We start from the raw sequence: 13,709 nt of genomic DNA, 5'->3' as shown, positions 1-13,709 counted from the left end.
CGTCAGGCCCCTTCCCTTGAGATAAATCTGCAAATATCTCGGAAACGAAGCGAGCTATGGCAAAATGTTAAGAGACCTTTTTTGTAGAGAATTAAGTTTCCTACTTTTTATGTTCTATGATATTTTTTGATCAGATGCGTAGTTTGTCGAGATATATCAAGATATTTAAAAGTTCCGAAGCCGCACCAACATAATAGAGATACAGAAACACCGTGGCCCCTTTCTTTGAGATAACTCTGCACTATTGCGAGCTGCAAATGCCACTTCCAGCTTAGCTGTGCAGAAGAAGAACAACAAGAAGAAGAAATATCTCGAAATATGTCCGTCAGGCCCCTTCCCTTGAGATAAATCTGCAAATATCTCGGAAACGAAGCGAGCTATGGCAAAATGTTAAGAGACCTTTTTTGTAGGGAATTAAGTTTCCTACTTTTTATCTTCTATGATATTTTTTGATCAGATGCGTAGTTCTCGAGATATATCAAGATATTTAAAAGTTCCGAAGCCGGACCAACATAATAGAGATACAGAAACACCGTGGCCCCTCTCGTTGAGATAACTCTGCACTATTGCGAGCTGGAAATGCCACTTCCAGTTTAGCTGTGCAGAAGAAGAACAACAAGAAGAAGAAATATCTCGAAATATGTCCGTCAGGCCCCTTCCCTTGAGATAAATCTGCAAATATCTCGGAAACGAAGCGAGCTATGGCAAAATGTTAAGAGACCTTTTTTGTAGAGAATTCAGTTTCCTACTTTTTATGTTCTACGATATTTTTCGATCAGAGGCGTAGTTCTCGAAATATATCAAGATATTTAAAAGTTCCGAAGCCGCACCAACATAATAGAGATACAGAAACACCGTGGCCCCTTTCTTTGAGATAACTCTGCACTATTGCGAGCTGTAAATGCCACTTCCAGCTTAGCTGTGCAGAAGAAGAACAACAAGAAGAAGAAATATCTCGAAATATGTCCGTCAGGCCCCTTCCCTTGAGATATATCTGCAAATATCTCGGAAACGAAGCGAGCTATGGCAAAATGTTAAGAGACCTTTTTTGTAGAGAATTATGCTTTCTACAATTTATGTTCTATGATATTTTTTGATCAGAAGCGTAGTTTTCGAGATATATCGAGATATTTAAAAGTTCCGAAGCCGCACCAACATAATAGAGATACAGAAACACCGTGGCCCCTTTCGTTGAGATAACTCTGCACTAGTGCGAGCCGCAAATGCCACTTCAAGCTTAGCTGTGCAGAAGAAGAACAACAAGAAGAAGAAATATCACGAAATATGTCCGTCAGGCCCCTTCCCTTGAGATAAATCTGCAAATATCTCGGAAACGAAGCGAGCTATGGCAAAATGTTAAGAGACCTTTTTTGTAGAGAATTAAGTTTCCTACTTTTTATGTTCTATGATATTTTTTGATCAGATGCGTAGTTCTCGAGATATATCAAGATATTTAAAAGTTCCGAAGCCGCACCAACATAATAGAGATACAGAAACACCGTGGCCCCTTTCTTTGAGATAACTCTGCACTATTGCGAGCTGCAAATGCCACTTCCAGCTTAGCTGTGCAGAGGAAGAACAACAAGAAGAAGAAATATCTCGAAATATGTCCGTCAGGCCAGTTCCTTTGAGCTGAATCTGCAAATATCTCGGAAACGAAGCGAGCTATGGCAAAATGTTAAGAGACGTATTTTGTAGAGAATTATGTTTCCTACAATTTATGTTCTATGATATTTTTTGATCAGAAGCGTAGTTTTCGAGATATATCGAGATATTTAAAAGTTCCGAAGCCGCACCAACATAATAGAGATACAGAAACACCGTGGCCCCTTTCTTTGAGATAACTCTGCACTATTGCGAGCTGCAAATGCCACTTCCAGCTTAGCTGTGCAGAAGAAGAACAACAAGAAGAAGAAATATCACGAAATATGTCCGTTAGGCCCCTTCCCTTGAGATAAATCTGCAAATATCTCGGAACCGAAGCGAGCTATGGCAAAATGTTAAGAGACCTTTTTTGTAGCGAATTAAGTTTCCTACTTTTTATGTTCTATGATATTTTTTGATCAGATGCGTAGTTCTCGAGATATGTCGAGATATTTAAAAGTTCCGAAGCCGCACCAACATAATAGAGATACAGAAACACCGTGGCCCCTTTCTTTGAGATAACTCTGCACTATTGCGAGCTGCAAATGCCACTTCCAGCTTAGCTGTGCAGAAGAAGAACAACAAGAAGAAGAAATATCACGAAATATGTCCGTTAGGCCCCTTCCCTTGAGATAAATCTGCAAATATCTCGGAAACGAAGCGAGCTATGGCAAAATGTTAAGAGACCTTTTTTGTAGCGAATTAAGTTTCCTACTTTTTATGTTCTATGATATTTTTTGATCAGATGCGTAGTTCTCGAGGTATATCAAGATATTTAAAAGTTCCGAAGCCGCACCAACATAATAGAGATACAGAAACACCGTGGCCCCTTTCTTTCAGATAGCTATGCACTATTGCGAGCTGCAAATGCCACTTCCAGCTTAGCTGTGCAGAAGAAGAACAACAAGAAGAAGAAATATCTCGAAATATGTCCGTCAGGCCCCTTACCTTGAGATAAATCTGCAAATATCTCGGAAACGAAGCGAGCTATGGCAAAAAGGTTAAGAGAACTTTTTTGTAGAGAATTAAGTTTCCTACTTTTTATCTTCTATGATATTTTCTGATCAGATGCGTAGTTCTCGAGATATATCAAGATATTTAAAAGTTCCGAAGCCGCAACAACATAATACAGATACAGAAACACCGTGGCCCCTCTCTTTGAGATAACTCTGCACAATTGCGAGCTGCAAATGCCACTTCCAGCTTAGCTGTGCAGAAGAGGAACAACAAGAAGAAGAAATATCTCGAAATATGTCCGTCAGGCCCCTTCCCTTGAGATAAATCTGCAAATATCTCGGAAACGAAGCGAGCTATGGCAAAATGTTAAGAGACCTTTTTTGTAGAGAATTGTGTTTCCTACTTTTTATGTTCTATGATATTTTTTGATCAGACGCGTAGTTCTCGAGATATATCAAGATATTTAAAAGTTCCGAAGCCGCACCAACATAATAGAGATACAGAAACACCGTGGCTCCTTTCTTTGAGATAACTCTGCACTATTGCGACCTGGAAATGCCACTTCCAGTTTAGCTGTGCAGAAGAAGAACAACAAGAAGAAGAAATATCTCGAAATATGTCCGTTAGGCCCCTTCCCTTGAGATAAATCTGCAAATATCTCGGAAACGAAGCGAGCTATGGCAAAATGTTAAGAGACCTTTTTTGTAGAGAATTAAGTTTCCTACGTTTTATGTTCTATGATATTTTTTGATCAGATGCGTAGTTCTCGAGATATATCAAGATATTTAAAAGTTCCGAAGCCGCACTATGATATTTTTTGATCAGAAGCGTAGTTTTCGAGATATATCGAGATATTTAAAAGTTCCGAAGCCGCACCAACATAATAGGGATACAGAAACACCGTTGCCCCTTTCTTTGAGATAACTCTGCACTATTGCGAGCTGTAAATGCCACTTCCAGCTTAGCTGTGCAGAAGAAGAACAACAAGAAGAAGAAATATCTCGAAATATTTCCGTCAGGCCCCTTCCCTTGAGATAAATCTGCAAATATCTCGGAAACGAAGCGAGCTATGGCAAAATGTTAAGAGACCTTTTTTGTAGAGAATTAAGTTTCCTACTTTTCATGTTCTATGATATTTTTTGATCAGATGCGTAGTTCTCGAGATATATCAAGATATTTAAAAGTTCCGAAGCCGCACCAAGATAATAGAGATACAGAAACACCGTGGCCCCTTTCTTTGAGATAACTCTGCACTATTGCGAGCTGGAAATGCCACTTCCAGTTTAGCTGTGCAGAAGAAGAACAACAAGAAGAAGAAATATCTCGAAATATGTCCGTTAGGCCCCTTACCTTGAGATAAATCTGCAAATATCTCGGAAACGAAGCGAGCTATGGCAAAAAGGTTAAGAGAACTATTTTGTAGAGAATTAAGTTTCCTACTTTTTATCTTCTATGATATTTTCTGATCAGATGCGTAGTTCTCGAGATATATCAAGATATTTAAAAGTTCCGAAGCCGCACCAACATAATACAGATACAGAAACACCGTGGCCCCTCTCTTTGAGATAACTCTGCACAATTGCGAGCTGCAAATGCCACTTCCAGCTTAGCTGTGCAGAAGAGGAACAACAAGAAGAAGAAATATCTCGAAATATGTCCGTCAGGCCCCTTCCCTTGAGATAAATCTGCAAATATCTCGGAAACGAAGCGAGCTATGGCAAAATGTTAAGAGACCTTTTTTGTAGAGAATTGTGTTTCCTACTTTTTATGTTCTATGATATTTTTTGATCAGACGCGTAGTTCTCGAGATATATCAAGATATTTAAAAGTTCCGAAGCCGCACCAACATAATAGAGATACAGAAACACCGTGGCTCCTTTCTTTGAGATAACTCTGCACTATTGCGACCTGGAAATGCCACTTCCAGTTTAGCTGTGCAGAAGAAGAACAACAAGAAGAAGAAATATCTCGAAATATGTCCGTTAGGCCCCTTCCCTTGAGATAAATCTGCAAATATCTCGGAAACGAAGCGAGCTATGGCAAAATGTTAAGAGACCTTTTTTGTAGAGAATTAAGTTTCCTACGTTTTATGTTCTATGATATTTTTTGATCAGATGCGTAGTTCTCGAGATATATCAAGATATTTAAAAGTTCCGAAGCCGCACTATGATATTTTTTGATCAGAAGCGTAGTTTTCGAGATATATCGAGATATTTAAAAGTTCCGAAGCCGCACCAACATAATAGGGATACAGAAACACCGTGGCCCCTTTCTTTGAGATAACTCTGCACTATTGCGAGCTGTAAATGCCACTTCCAGCTTAGCTGTGCAGAAGAAGAACAACAAGAAGAAGAAATATCTCGAAATATTTCCGTCAGGCCCCTTCCCTTGAGATAAATCTGCAAATATCTCGGAAACGAAGCGAGCTATGGCAAAATGTTAAGAGACCTTTTTTGTAGAGAATTAAGTTCCCTACTTTTTATGTTCTATGATATTTTTTGATCAGATGCGTAGTTCTCGAGATATATCAAGATATTTAAAAGTTCCGAAGCCGCACCAAGATAATAGAGATACAGAAACACCGTGGCCCCTTTCTTTGAGATAACTCTGCACTATTGCGAGCTGGAAATGCCACTTCCAGTTTAGCTGTGCAGAAGAAGAACAACAAGAAGAAGAAATATCTCGAAATATGTCCGTTAGGCCCCTTACCTTGAGATAAATCTGCAAATATCTCGGAAACGAAGCGAGCTATGGCAAAAAGGTTAAGAGAACTTTTTTGTAGAGAATTAAGTTTCCTACTTTTTATCTTCTATGATATTTTCTGATCAGATGCGTAGTTCTCGAGATATATCAAGATATTTAAAAGTTTCGAAGCCGCACCAACATAATAGAGATACAGATACACCGTGGCCCCTTTCTTTGAGATAACTCTGCACTATTGCGAGCTGTAAATGCCACTTCCAGCTTAGCTGTGCAGAAGAAGAACAACAAGAAGAAGAAATATCTCGAAATATGTCCGTCAGGCCCCTTCCCTTGAGATATATCTGCAAATATCTCGGAAACGAAGCGAGCTATGGCAAAATGTTAAGAGACCTTTTTTGTAGAGAATTATGTTTCCTACAATTTATGTTCTATGATATTTTTTGATCAGAAGCGTAGTTTTCGAGATATATCGAGATATTAAAAAGTTCCGAAGCCGCACCAACATAATAGAGATACAGAAACACCGTGGCCCCTTTCTTTGAGATAACTCTGCACTAGTGCGAGCCGCAAATGCCACTTCCAGCTTAGCTGTGCAGAAGAAGAACAACAAGAAGAAGAAATATCACGAAATATGTCCGTCAGGCCCCTTCCCTTGAGATAAATATGCAAATATCTCGGAAACGAAGCGAGCTATGGCAAAATGTTAAGCGACCTTTTTTGTAGAGAATTAAGTTTCCTACTTTTTATGTTCTATGATATTTTTTGATCAGATGCGTAGTTCTCGAGATATATCAAGATATTTAAAAGTTCCGAAGCCGCACGAACATAATAGAGATACAGAAACACCGTGGCCCCTTTCTTTGAGATAACTCTGCACTATTGCGAGCTGTAAATGCCACTTCCAGCTTAGCTGTGCAGAAGAAGAACAACAAGAAGAAGAAATATCTCGAAATATGTCCGTCAGGCCCCTTCCCTTCAGATATATCTGCAAATATCTCGGAAACGAAGCGAGCTATGGCAAAATGTTAAGAGACCTTTTTTGTAGAGAATTATGTTTCCTACAATTTATGTTCTATGATATTTTTTGATCAGAAGCGTAGTTTTCGAGATATATCGAGATAGTTAAAAGTTCCGAAGCCGCACCAACATAATAGAGATACAGAAACACCGTGGCCCCTTTCGTTGAGATAACTCTGCACTAGTGCGAGCCGCAAATGCCACTTCCAGCTTAGCTGTGCAGAAGAAGAACAACAAGAAGAAGAAATATCTCGAAATATGTCCGTCAGGCCCCTTCCCTTGAGATAAATCTGCACATATCTCGGAAACGAAGCGAGCTATGGCAAAATGTTAAGAGACCTTTTTTGTAGAGAATTAAGTTTCCTACTTTTTATGTTCCATGATATTTTTTGATCAGAAGCGTAGTTTTCGAGATATATCGAGATATTTAAAAGTTCCGAAGCCGCACCAACATAATAGAGATACAGAAACACCGTGGCCCCTTTCTTTGAGATAACTCTGCACTAGTGCGAGCTGCAAATGCCACTTCCAGCTTAGCTGTGCAGAAGAAGAACAACAAGAAGAAGAAATATCTCGAAATATGTCCGTCAGGCCCCTTCCCTTGAGATAAATCTGCAATTATCTCGGAAACGAAGCGAGCTATGGCAAAATGTTAAGAGACCTTTTTTGTAGAGAATTAAGTTTCCTACTTTTTATGTTCTATGATATTTTTTGATCAGATGCGTAGTTTGTCGAGATATATCAAGATATTTAAAAGTTCCGAAGCCGCACCAACATAATAGAGATACAGAAACACCGTGGCCCCTTTCTTTGAGATAACTCTGCACTATTGCGAGCTGCAAATGCCACTTCCAGCTTAGCTGTGCAGAAGAAGAACAACAAGAAGAAGAAATATCTCGAAATATGTCCGTCAGGCCCCTTCCCTTGAGATAAATCTGCAAATATCTCGGAAACGAAGCGAGCTATGGCAAAATGTTAAGAGACCTTTTTTGTAGGGAATTAAGTTTCCTACTTTTTATCTTCTATGTGTTCCGTTAAATTTCGCCGCGGCGTATTTTCCGCGGTTGGGAATCTGCAGGAAAATGAGCGAGGTGCCGGATCGCGTTTACCGAAGCGCAGGAGTCTTGGAAAGGCGGAAGCAATGAACTCCACAGCAACGTGTTGCGTAGTTTTAGCAAAAACTCGTTGTATTTAATAAATTAACAGGTAGTCTTAGGAATAACCAGTTTATATTTCAGTCCTCTATTCACTGAATTAATCCGCGTTATTGCGGTTCGCCGAAGCACTTGGTTCGTGCGAAGCGCCAGAAAAAGAGCAAAAGGAGAGATTTGCGGATTTGAATTCTCCGAAAAGCGTTCGCGAGACAAGAGTGAGACAAGAGTGAGACAAGAGTGAGACAAGAGTGAGCCCCGTCTCAGAGCGACGACAGGCTCGCACCTCTCCCTCTCCCTCCCGGCGTCCTCGCCCCACACCGCTGGCCAACGGCGTGAGAGAGATGGGCGCCGATGAGAGAGGGATGGCAATACGACAGAAGTCAGTCGCGTTAGACATTGGGGAAACAGTTCGCTCGAACATACCGCCCGCCTTCTTCGGTGATACGAAGAATGGTTGACGTGAATCAAGGCAAATAACCTCTAGAGTTTTACTAGTACAAACCATGAGTGCTTACACGCTAGTTACAAAGGTAAACTAATTAATAATAATTTTAATACAAAGCAATCAAGTAAAGCAAAGTGAATAAAGAGTAAATATAAAATAACAAATAGCAATTAGAATAGTAAACTAGACCAACCAAAGTAAAGCAAAAAGAATTACGCGGAAAATTTCGGTCGTAGTTTACAAAGAGAAAAAGAAAAAGGAAGTTAAAGTTAAAGTATCTTAGCTGGTATCGATGCTAAGAGGCGTCGGTTGGCGATACTGGTAAGGGGCACAGCTTGACGATTGGCCTCTTAACAGTGCCCTTTTCAGTGCGTAGAGTTACCACTCTAACGCATCCATCAGGTCCTGGGTGTAGTTCGGTGACGCGTCCCATCAACCACTTTGCTGGTGGCTGTAAGTCGTCCCGGATAAGCGCCAGGCTGCCGATTTCCAAATTCTCCCGGTAACGACGCCACTTCGGAAACTGTTGGAGATGCTGTAAGTATTCGCGTCTCCATCTTTTCCAGAATTGTGCTCGCATTTGTGAGATTAACCGCCAGCGTGTGTGAAGTGCAGTGCATGGTTCTTCTGGCTCTGGGGGGACGGTGGTTGGTTCCCCTATCAAGAAGTGACCCGGTGTCAAGGCGGCCAGCTCCGAAGGGTCCTCTGATAGTGCGTACAGTGGCCTCGAGTTTAGGCACGCCTCTATTTGACAGAGGAGAGTCGTCAGTTCCTCGAAGGTAAGTGTGGAATCACCGATCACTCTCCGTAGATGGTGCTTTACGGATTTTACCCCTGCCTCCCACAGGCCACCAAAATGCGGCGCATAAGGGGGAATGAACTGCCAGCTGGTGCCGTCTAATGCCAGGGATGCGGCTGCCTCCTGGTAGAATAAAGTAGACTGGCGGAACATAGCGCGGAGCTCTCTGTCTGCTCCCTCGAATACCGTTCCATTGTCGCTAAACAGAGTGGCGCAATGTCCTCGCCTGCCCACAAAGCGACGGAAGGCTGCAAGAAAGGAAGCTGAGGTTAGATCTGACACCGCTTCCAAATGTATTGCCCTGGTAGACAGGCACACGAAGAGGGCGATGTAGCCTTTGTAGGCTTTGTGGCCACGCCCGGGCGAGGTACGTAGCTTAATCGGGCCCGCATAATCCACGCCGGTGGTTAAAAAGGCCCTCTGTGCTGCAGTGCGCTCTTGTGGAAGTTGTCCCATCAGTTGTCCAGCTCTACGTCCGCTGAACCGGGCGCACGTGACGCAGGCGGCGATTTCGGATCGAACCAGTGAGCGGCCTCGGACGATCCAGACTCTTCTCATGAGATGGCTGCGAGTAAGCTGTGGACCTCCATGGAGCGTGCGGTAATGTGCGTCCCGTATCAGAAGCCTGGCCAACGGACATCTCTTCGCCACAAGGTAAGGATGTTTCTCATTGTACGGCAGAGCCGCGTTTTCTAAGCGCCCTCCGAGCCTTAGTAAGCCCTGGTCGTCTAAGAAAGGTCGACACGAAGAAAGGGGTGAAGCTTTGCGTAGCTCGCCGTGCCGTTGCAGTTGTTCAATCTCCTCCAGGAAACTGGTGTGTTGAGAGAATCTCAGAACTGCTAGGAAGGCGTGGGTGCGCTCCGCTGCTTTAACAAAACCCTTCTCGCAAGGCTGCCCTCGGCTTAGACTGGCAAACCTGAAACACTGGGCAATAACAGATAAAAGGTGCGAGAGGGAGGAGAAGCGGCACAGGAAGTTTTCTCCGAATTTCTCCTTGACGACGTGTACCGTGGCTCCTCTTCTCTCTGCCTCTATTCCCTCGTTGGACTCCGGAAAGGTCGCCGGCCAGAATTCAGGCTGTTCCGTCAACCATTTCGGCCCGTGCCACCAGATATCGGAGTCGACGAGCTCGGCTGGGCTCATTCCTCGGGTTGCCAAGTCCGCTGGATTGTCCGGAGAGCGGATGTGCCGCCAATTGTCCGCCGGTATCTCGTGCTGGATATCGGAGACTCGATGGGCAACGAAGGGTTTCCATTGAGATGCATGGCCGCGGATCCAGTGTAAGGTTACACTTGAATCCGTCCACGCGATGGTCGGGCCAGACATATTAATGCCTTCTTTGACCCGAATCAATAATTTAGATAACAAGGTGGCTCCACACAGTTCCAACTTCGGAATTGTTATAGTCTTTACCGGGGCCACCTTAGTTTTTGCGACCAAAAGCGAGGTCGCTACCGACCCATTGTTATTGACCCGCAGGTACACCGCTGCCGCATAAGCTCGCTGCGAGGCGTCACAAAAACCGTGAAGTTCCATCTGGGTGGACGGCTCTGATGAGGCAAATGTCCAGCGTGGGATCTTCAGGGTATCCAATTGCGGCAGGGAGCCTCTGAAGCGCTGCCACATAGTGCAGACGTTCTCTGGCAATTGCTGATCCCAGTCCGCTCCAAGGATCCAGAGGTCCTGCATTAAAATCTTGGCCACGACTAGGACCGGCGCCGCCCAGCCCAGTGGGTCGAAGAGGCCTGCGATTTCCGAAAGGATAGACCTCTTGGTGGTGCATTCTCTCACCAGCTCAGCGGCTGCGACTCGAAGGGAGAAGGCATCATCCCTAGGATTCCAGTTCACGCCTAGTGTGCTGATGCCGGACCATTCCTGAAACAGGCGCGTATTAGAAGAGTCGGCTTCTTGAATTTCCGGTATGTTAGATGCCCATTTGCTTAGTTCGAAACCGCCAGCTTTGAAAATTGCCACCACTTCTCTTTTCAAAGCCAGGGTCTCGCTGACATCATCCGCCCCGGTGAGAATATCATCGACATAAGTGTGTCGACGCACCACCGAAGCTCCTCGGGGAAATCGGCTGCTTTCGTCGTTCGCCAGCTGGGCAAGTACCCGTAAAGCTAGGAAAGGCGCACACGCCGTGCCATACGTCACCGTTGTAAGCCGAAAGTCCTGCACTCGTTCGTCGGGAGTGGCGCGCCAAAGGATGCTTTGCCACTTAGTATCCTCTGAATGGACTCGGATCTGTCTGAACATCTTGACAATGTCCGTGGTGAATACGACCCGAAAAAGTCGCCAGCGGGTCAATACCATCCACAGGTCAGCCTGGAGCTTCTGACCAGTGGCGAGGCAGTCGTTTAGCGATTGGCCCGTGGCTGTACAAAAAGAAGCATTAAAAACGACCCGTAACTTGGCAGAAGGATCGTGACGCTTGCGTACGGCGTGGTGTGGCAGGTAATACGCAGGCCCTTTATCCGCTTCTTCGGGTGCACCCTGCATGTGCTGTAAGGTCAGGTACTCCATCATAAAATTTCGATACTGCTCTTTCAGCGTAGCATCCGAGGATAGGCGTCGTTCACAATTGAAGAGGAGTTTCAACGCCGTCGTCCTGTTGGACTTCAGCGCAGTCCGCGGGTCCTTTACGAAGGGAAGGCGCACCACGTAGCGTCCCGATGGATCTCGAGCATGGGTGTCAAGGAAGTGACGCTCACACTTTTCCTCTTCTTGTGACATTGGAGCCCGTTCTCGAATCTCGTCCAGCTCCCAGAACCGCTGGAGGAGTTGGCTTGTGGAGTCCTCGCCGTGGCAGTGAAGAACCCGAGCGGCCGTCTCCGCCTTGGGTTTGTCGTCGGAGGCTGGTCCCATAAGCACCCAGCCAAAGGGGGTGAGTTTCGCTGTTGGAGTACCCTCTGGCCCTCTGCGCGAGTCGTCACCAAAGAGCGTCCCGCAAACATCCGCACCTAAAAGTAAATCTACCCGAGCCGGAACTCCGTACTCGGGGTCAGCAAGCGTGAGACCGGTAATATGCGGCCAAGACTTTGCCACGATGCGTTTGCTCGGGAGCAACGACGTTAGTTTGCGGAGTACCAACGCACGAACTGGTAATCGGAAGTCCGAGGGGTGTCGGGGTCGAACTACAAGTGATACCTCTCCGGTCGCGTGTCCAACCTCATTGTCCTTAACGCCTGAGATGGCCACTCGCACCGCCCGCCGTGGAAGACGTAGCGCCTGAGCGACCCACGATGAGACGAGAGAGGTATCGGAGCCGGTGTCCAGAAGGGCTCGGACCTCTACGGTTTCTCCTGATGGCGCCTCCAATCTCACCTTGGCGGTTGCGAGTAAGGCCACGGCTTTTGAGCCAACCGATAGAGAGAGGGTAGTCACCTGCTGAGTTGCGTCGTCAGACGTCGAGGCAGCGTCTTCTCGTGCCGGCTGTCCGCCTTCACGGCCTGGTGCGCTTGCCGGTGGAGCCGTCAGCGCCTCGTGCAGTAACGTATGGTGTCGCTTGCTACAAGCTAAACAGACTTGTTTAGACGGACACTTACCCACTTCGTGTCCTACATTCAAACAGCTCAGGCAGGCCTTCAGCTGTTGGACGCGCTCCTTGCGTTTTGCCGGCGACAGCGCCTTGAATTTATAACAAAATCCTAGACCGTGGGTGCCCGAACACCCCGGACATTTCCGGGCCGGGGGCGACTTTGATGCTGCGGCTAAGACGTTAGAGTTAACGCCTTTTGCTGATGCTCCTCCTTTTGTTTTAGGTTTGATTTCCTTTGAGCTGGTCGGCGACACAGCGTGGAGTGATGGGTCCGTCATGCCTGCAGCGCCTAAAGCTTGGATCCGGTTCTCCAAGAACTGCGATAATTGCTGGAACCGCGGGATTTCCCGGCTATCCGCCAAAGAAGTCTCCCAAGCAAGGTGAGTAGTTTTGTCAAGCTTTTGGCTTAGTAAGTATACAAACCACTCATCCCATGAAGTAACGGGTTTCCTCAGTGTAACGTACGCCCTAATCGCCTGGCGGAAAGTGTCTAAAAGCCGCTTCAATTCGCCAGCTGACTGCTGCAGGGCTGGTGGGCACAAGAGGAGCGCTCGATGATGGGAAAACGATAACAGACGAATGTTACCGTACCGGGCTTCCAGATCGTCCCATGCTCCCCTGAAGCCGGAGTCCGTTATCGGCGTATTCCGAATGACCTCGGCGGCCTCACCTGTCAAACTAGACTTCAAATAGAGTAGCTTCTGTACGTCAGGTAAGTGGCTGACGTCATGGACTAGACTTTTAAAAAGGTCGCGAAAGCTCTCCCATTGTAACGGATCGCCCGAAAATTTCGGCAAATCAATTTTAGGCAGTTGCGGGTGGGGCGGAGGCGCAATATTGGACTGTTGAACATGCGAGGAGCAAGGGGACGGCAACTCTTTCAGGTGATGGGAAATCATGGAGGCTGCGTCGAGGTAAGCTTCTTCTGTGACCGAAAAGGCGTCCTCTTTGACATATGAACTAGAACTCGCCTCCTTGCATCTCATCAATTTACGGTGTCCGCTAAGGAACGTGTCCCAGTATCGGTTGAGCAAACCCTGTCTCTGCTCTAAAACCGCTCCCGTCAGCTTGTCCTTTCCTAACTTGCATACGTTAGCCCAGAATCTTTGTATCCACCCCGCTACTTCCTCTTGTTCACGCAGAAGATCCGAAAAGGACGTAGTCATGATCGCAATTCAAGGCGAAATTTAATTTAATATTTCGATAGAGAACCACTGAGACCGTACTTCTAAGCCTTTCAACGCGTACCGTAATGTTGGTAAATATTAGTCGCGCTGACTTACCCAAAGTCGTTAGGCTCTCGGCGTGACGTCACAAAGCGTGGTCGTTGCCGTTGAAACAAAGGATGGTTACGTAACCGGTTTTCAATCGGCTCTTCTTTTCAGATTCCTGGTTGGAGATTTTCGCTGATCTGGATCACCGAAGAAGATCTCCACAGGTGAAGAAGAAAAG

General features: G+C 45.6%; 1 protein-coding gene across 1 annotated transcript; it reads right to left on the bottom strand.

Moving 5' to 3' along the window:
• Window positions 1-8,918: 8,918 nt before the first annotated feature.
• On the bottom strand, window positions 8,919-13,423 carry LOC143306590 (uncharacterized). The gene is made up of 2 exons (XM_076693057.1): window positions 9,020-13,423; window positions 8,919-8,945 (listed from the first exon to the last, which is right to left on the bottom strand). The coding sequence occupies exons 1-2, from the start codon at window positions 13,421-13,423 to the stop codon at window positions 8,919-8,921; spliced, it is 4,431 nt and encodes a 1,476-aa protein (XP_076549172.1).
• Between the last annotated feature and the right edge of the window lie 286 nt (window positions 13,424-13,709).

The sequence above is a fragment of the Osmia lignaria genome, unplaced genomic scaffold (assembly GCF_051020975.1).
Source record: "Osmia lignaria lignaria isolate PbOS001 unplaced genomic scaffold, iyOsmLign1 scaffold0013, whole genome shotgun sequence".
NCBI lineage: Eukaryota > Metazoa > Arthropoda > Insecta > Hymenoptera > Megachilidae > Osmia > Osmia lignaria.
This window is presented reverse-complemented; position numbering and strand designations above follow the sequence as displayed.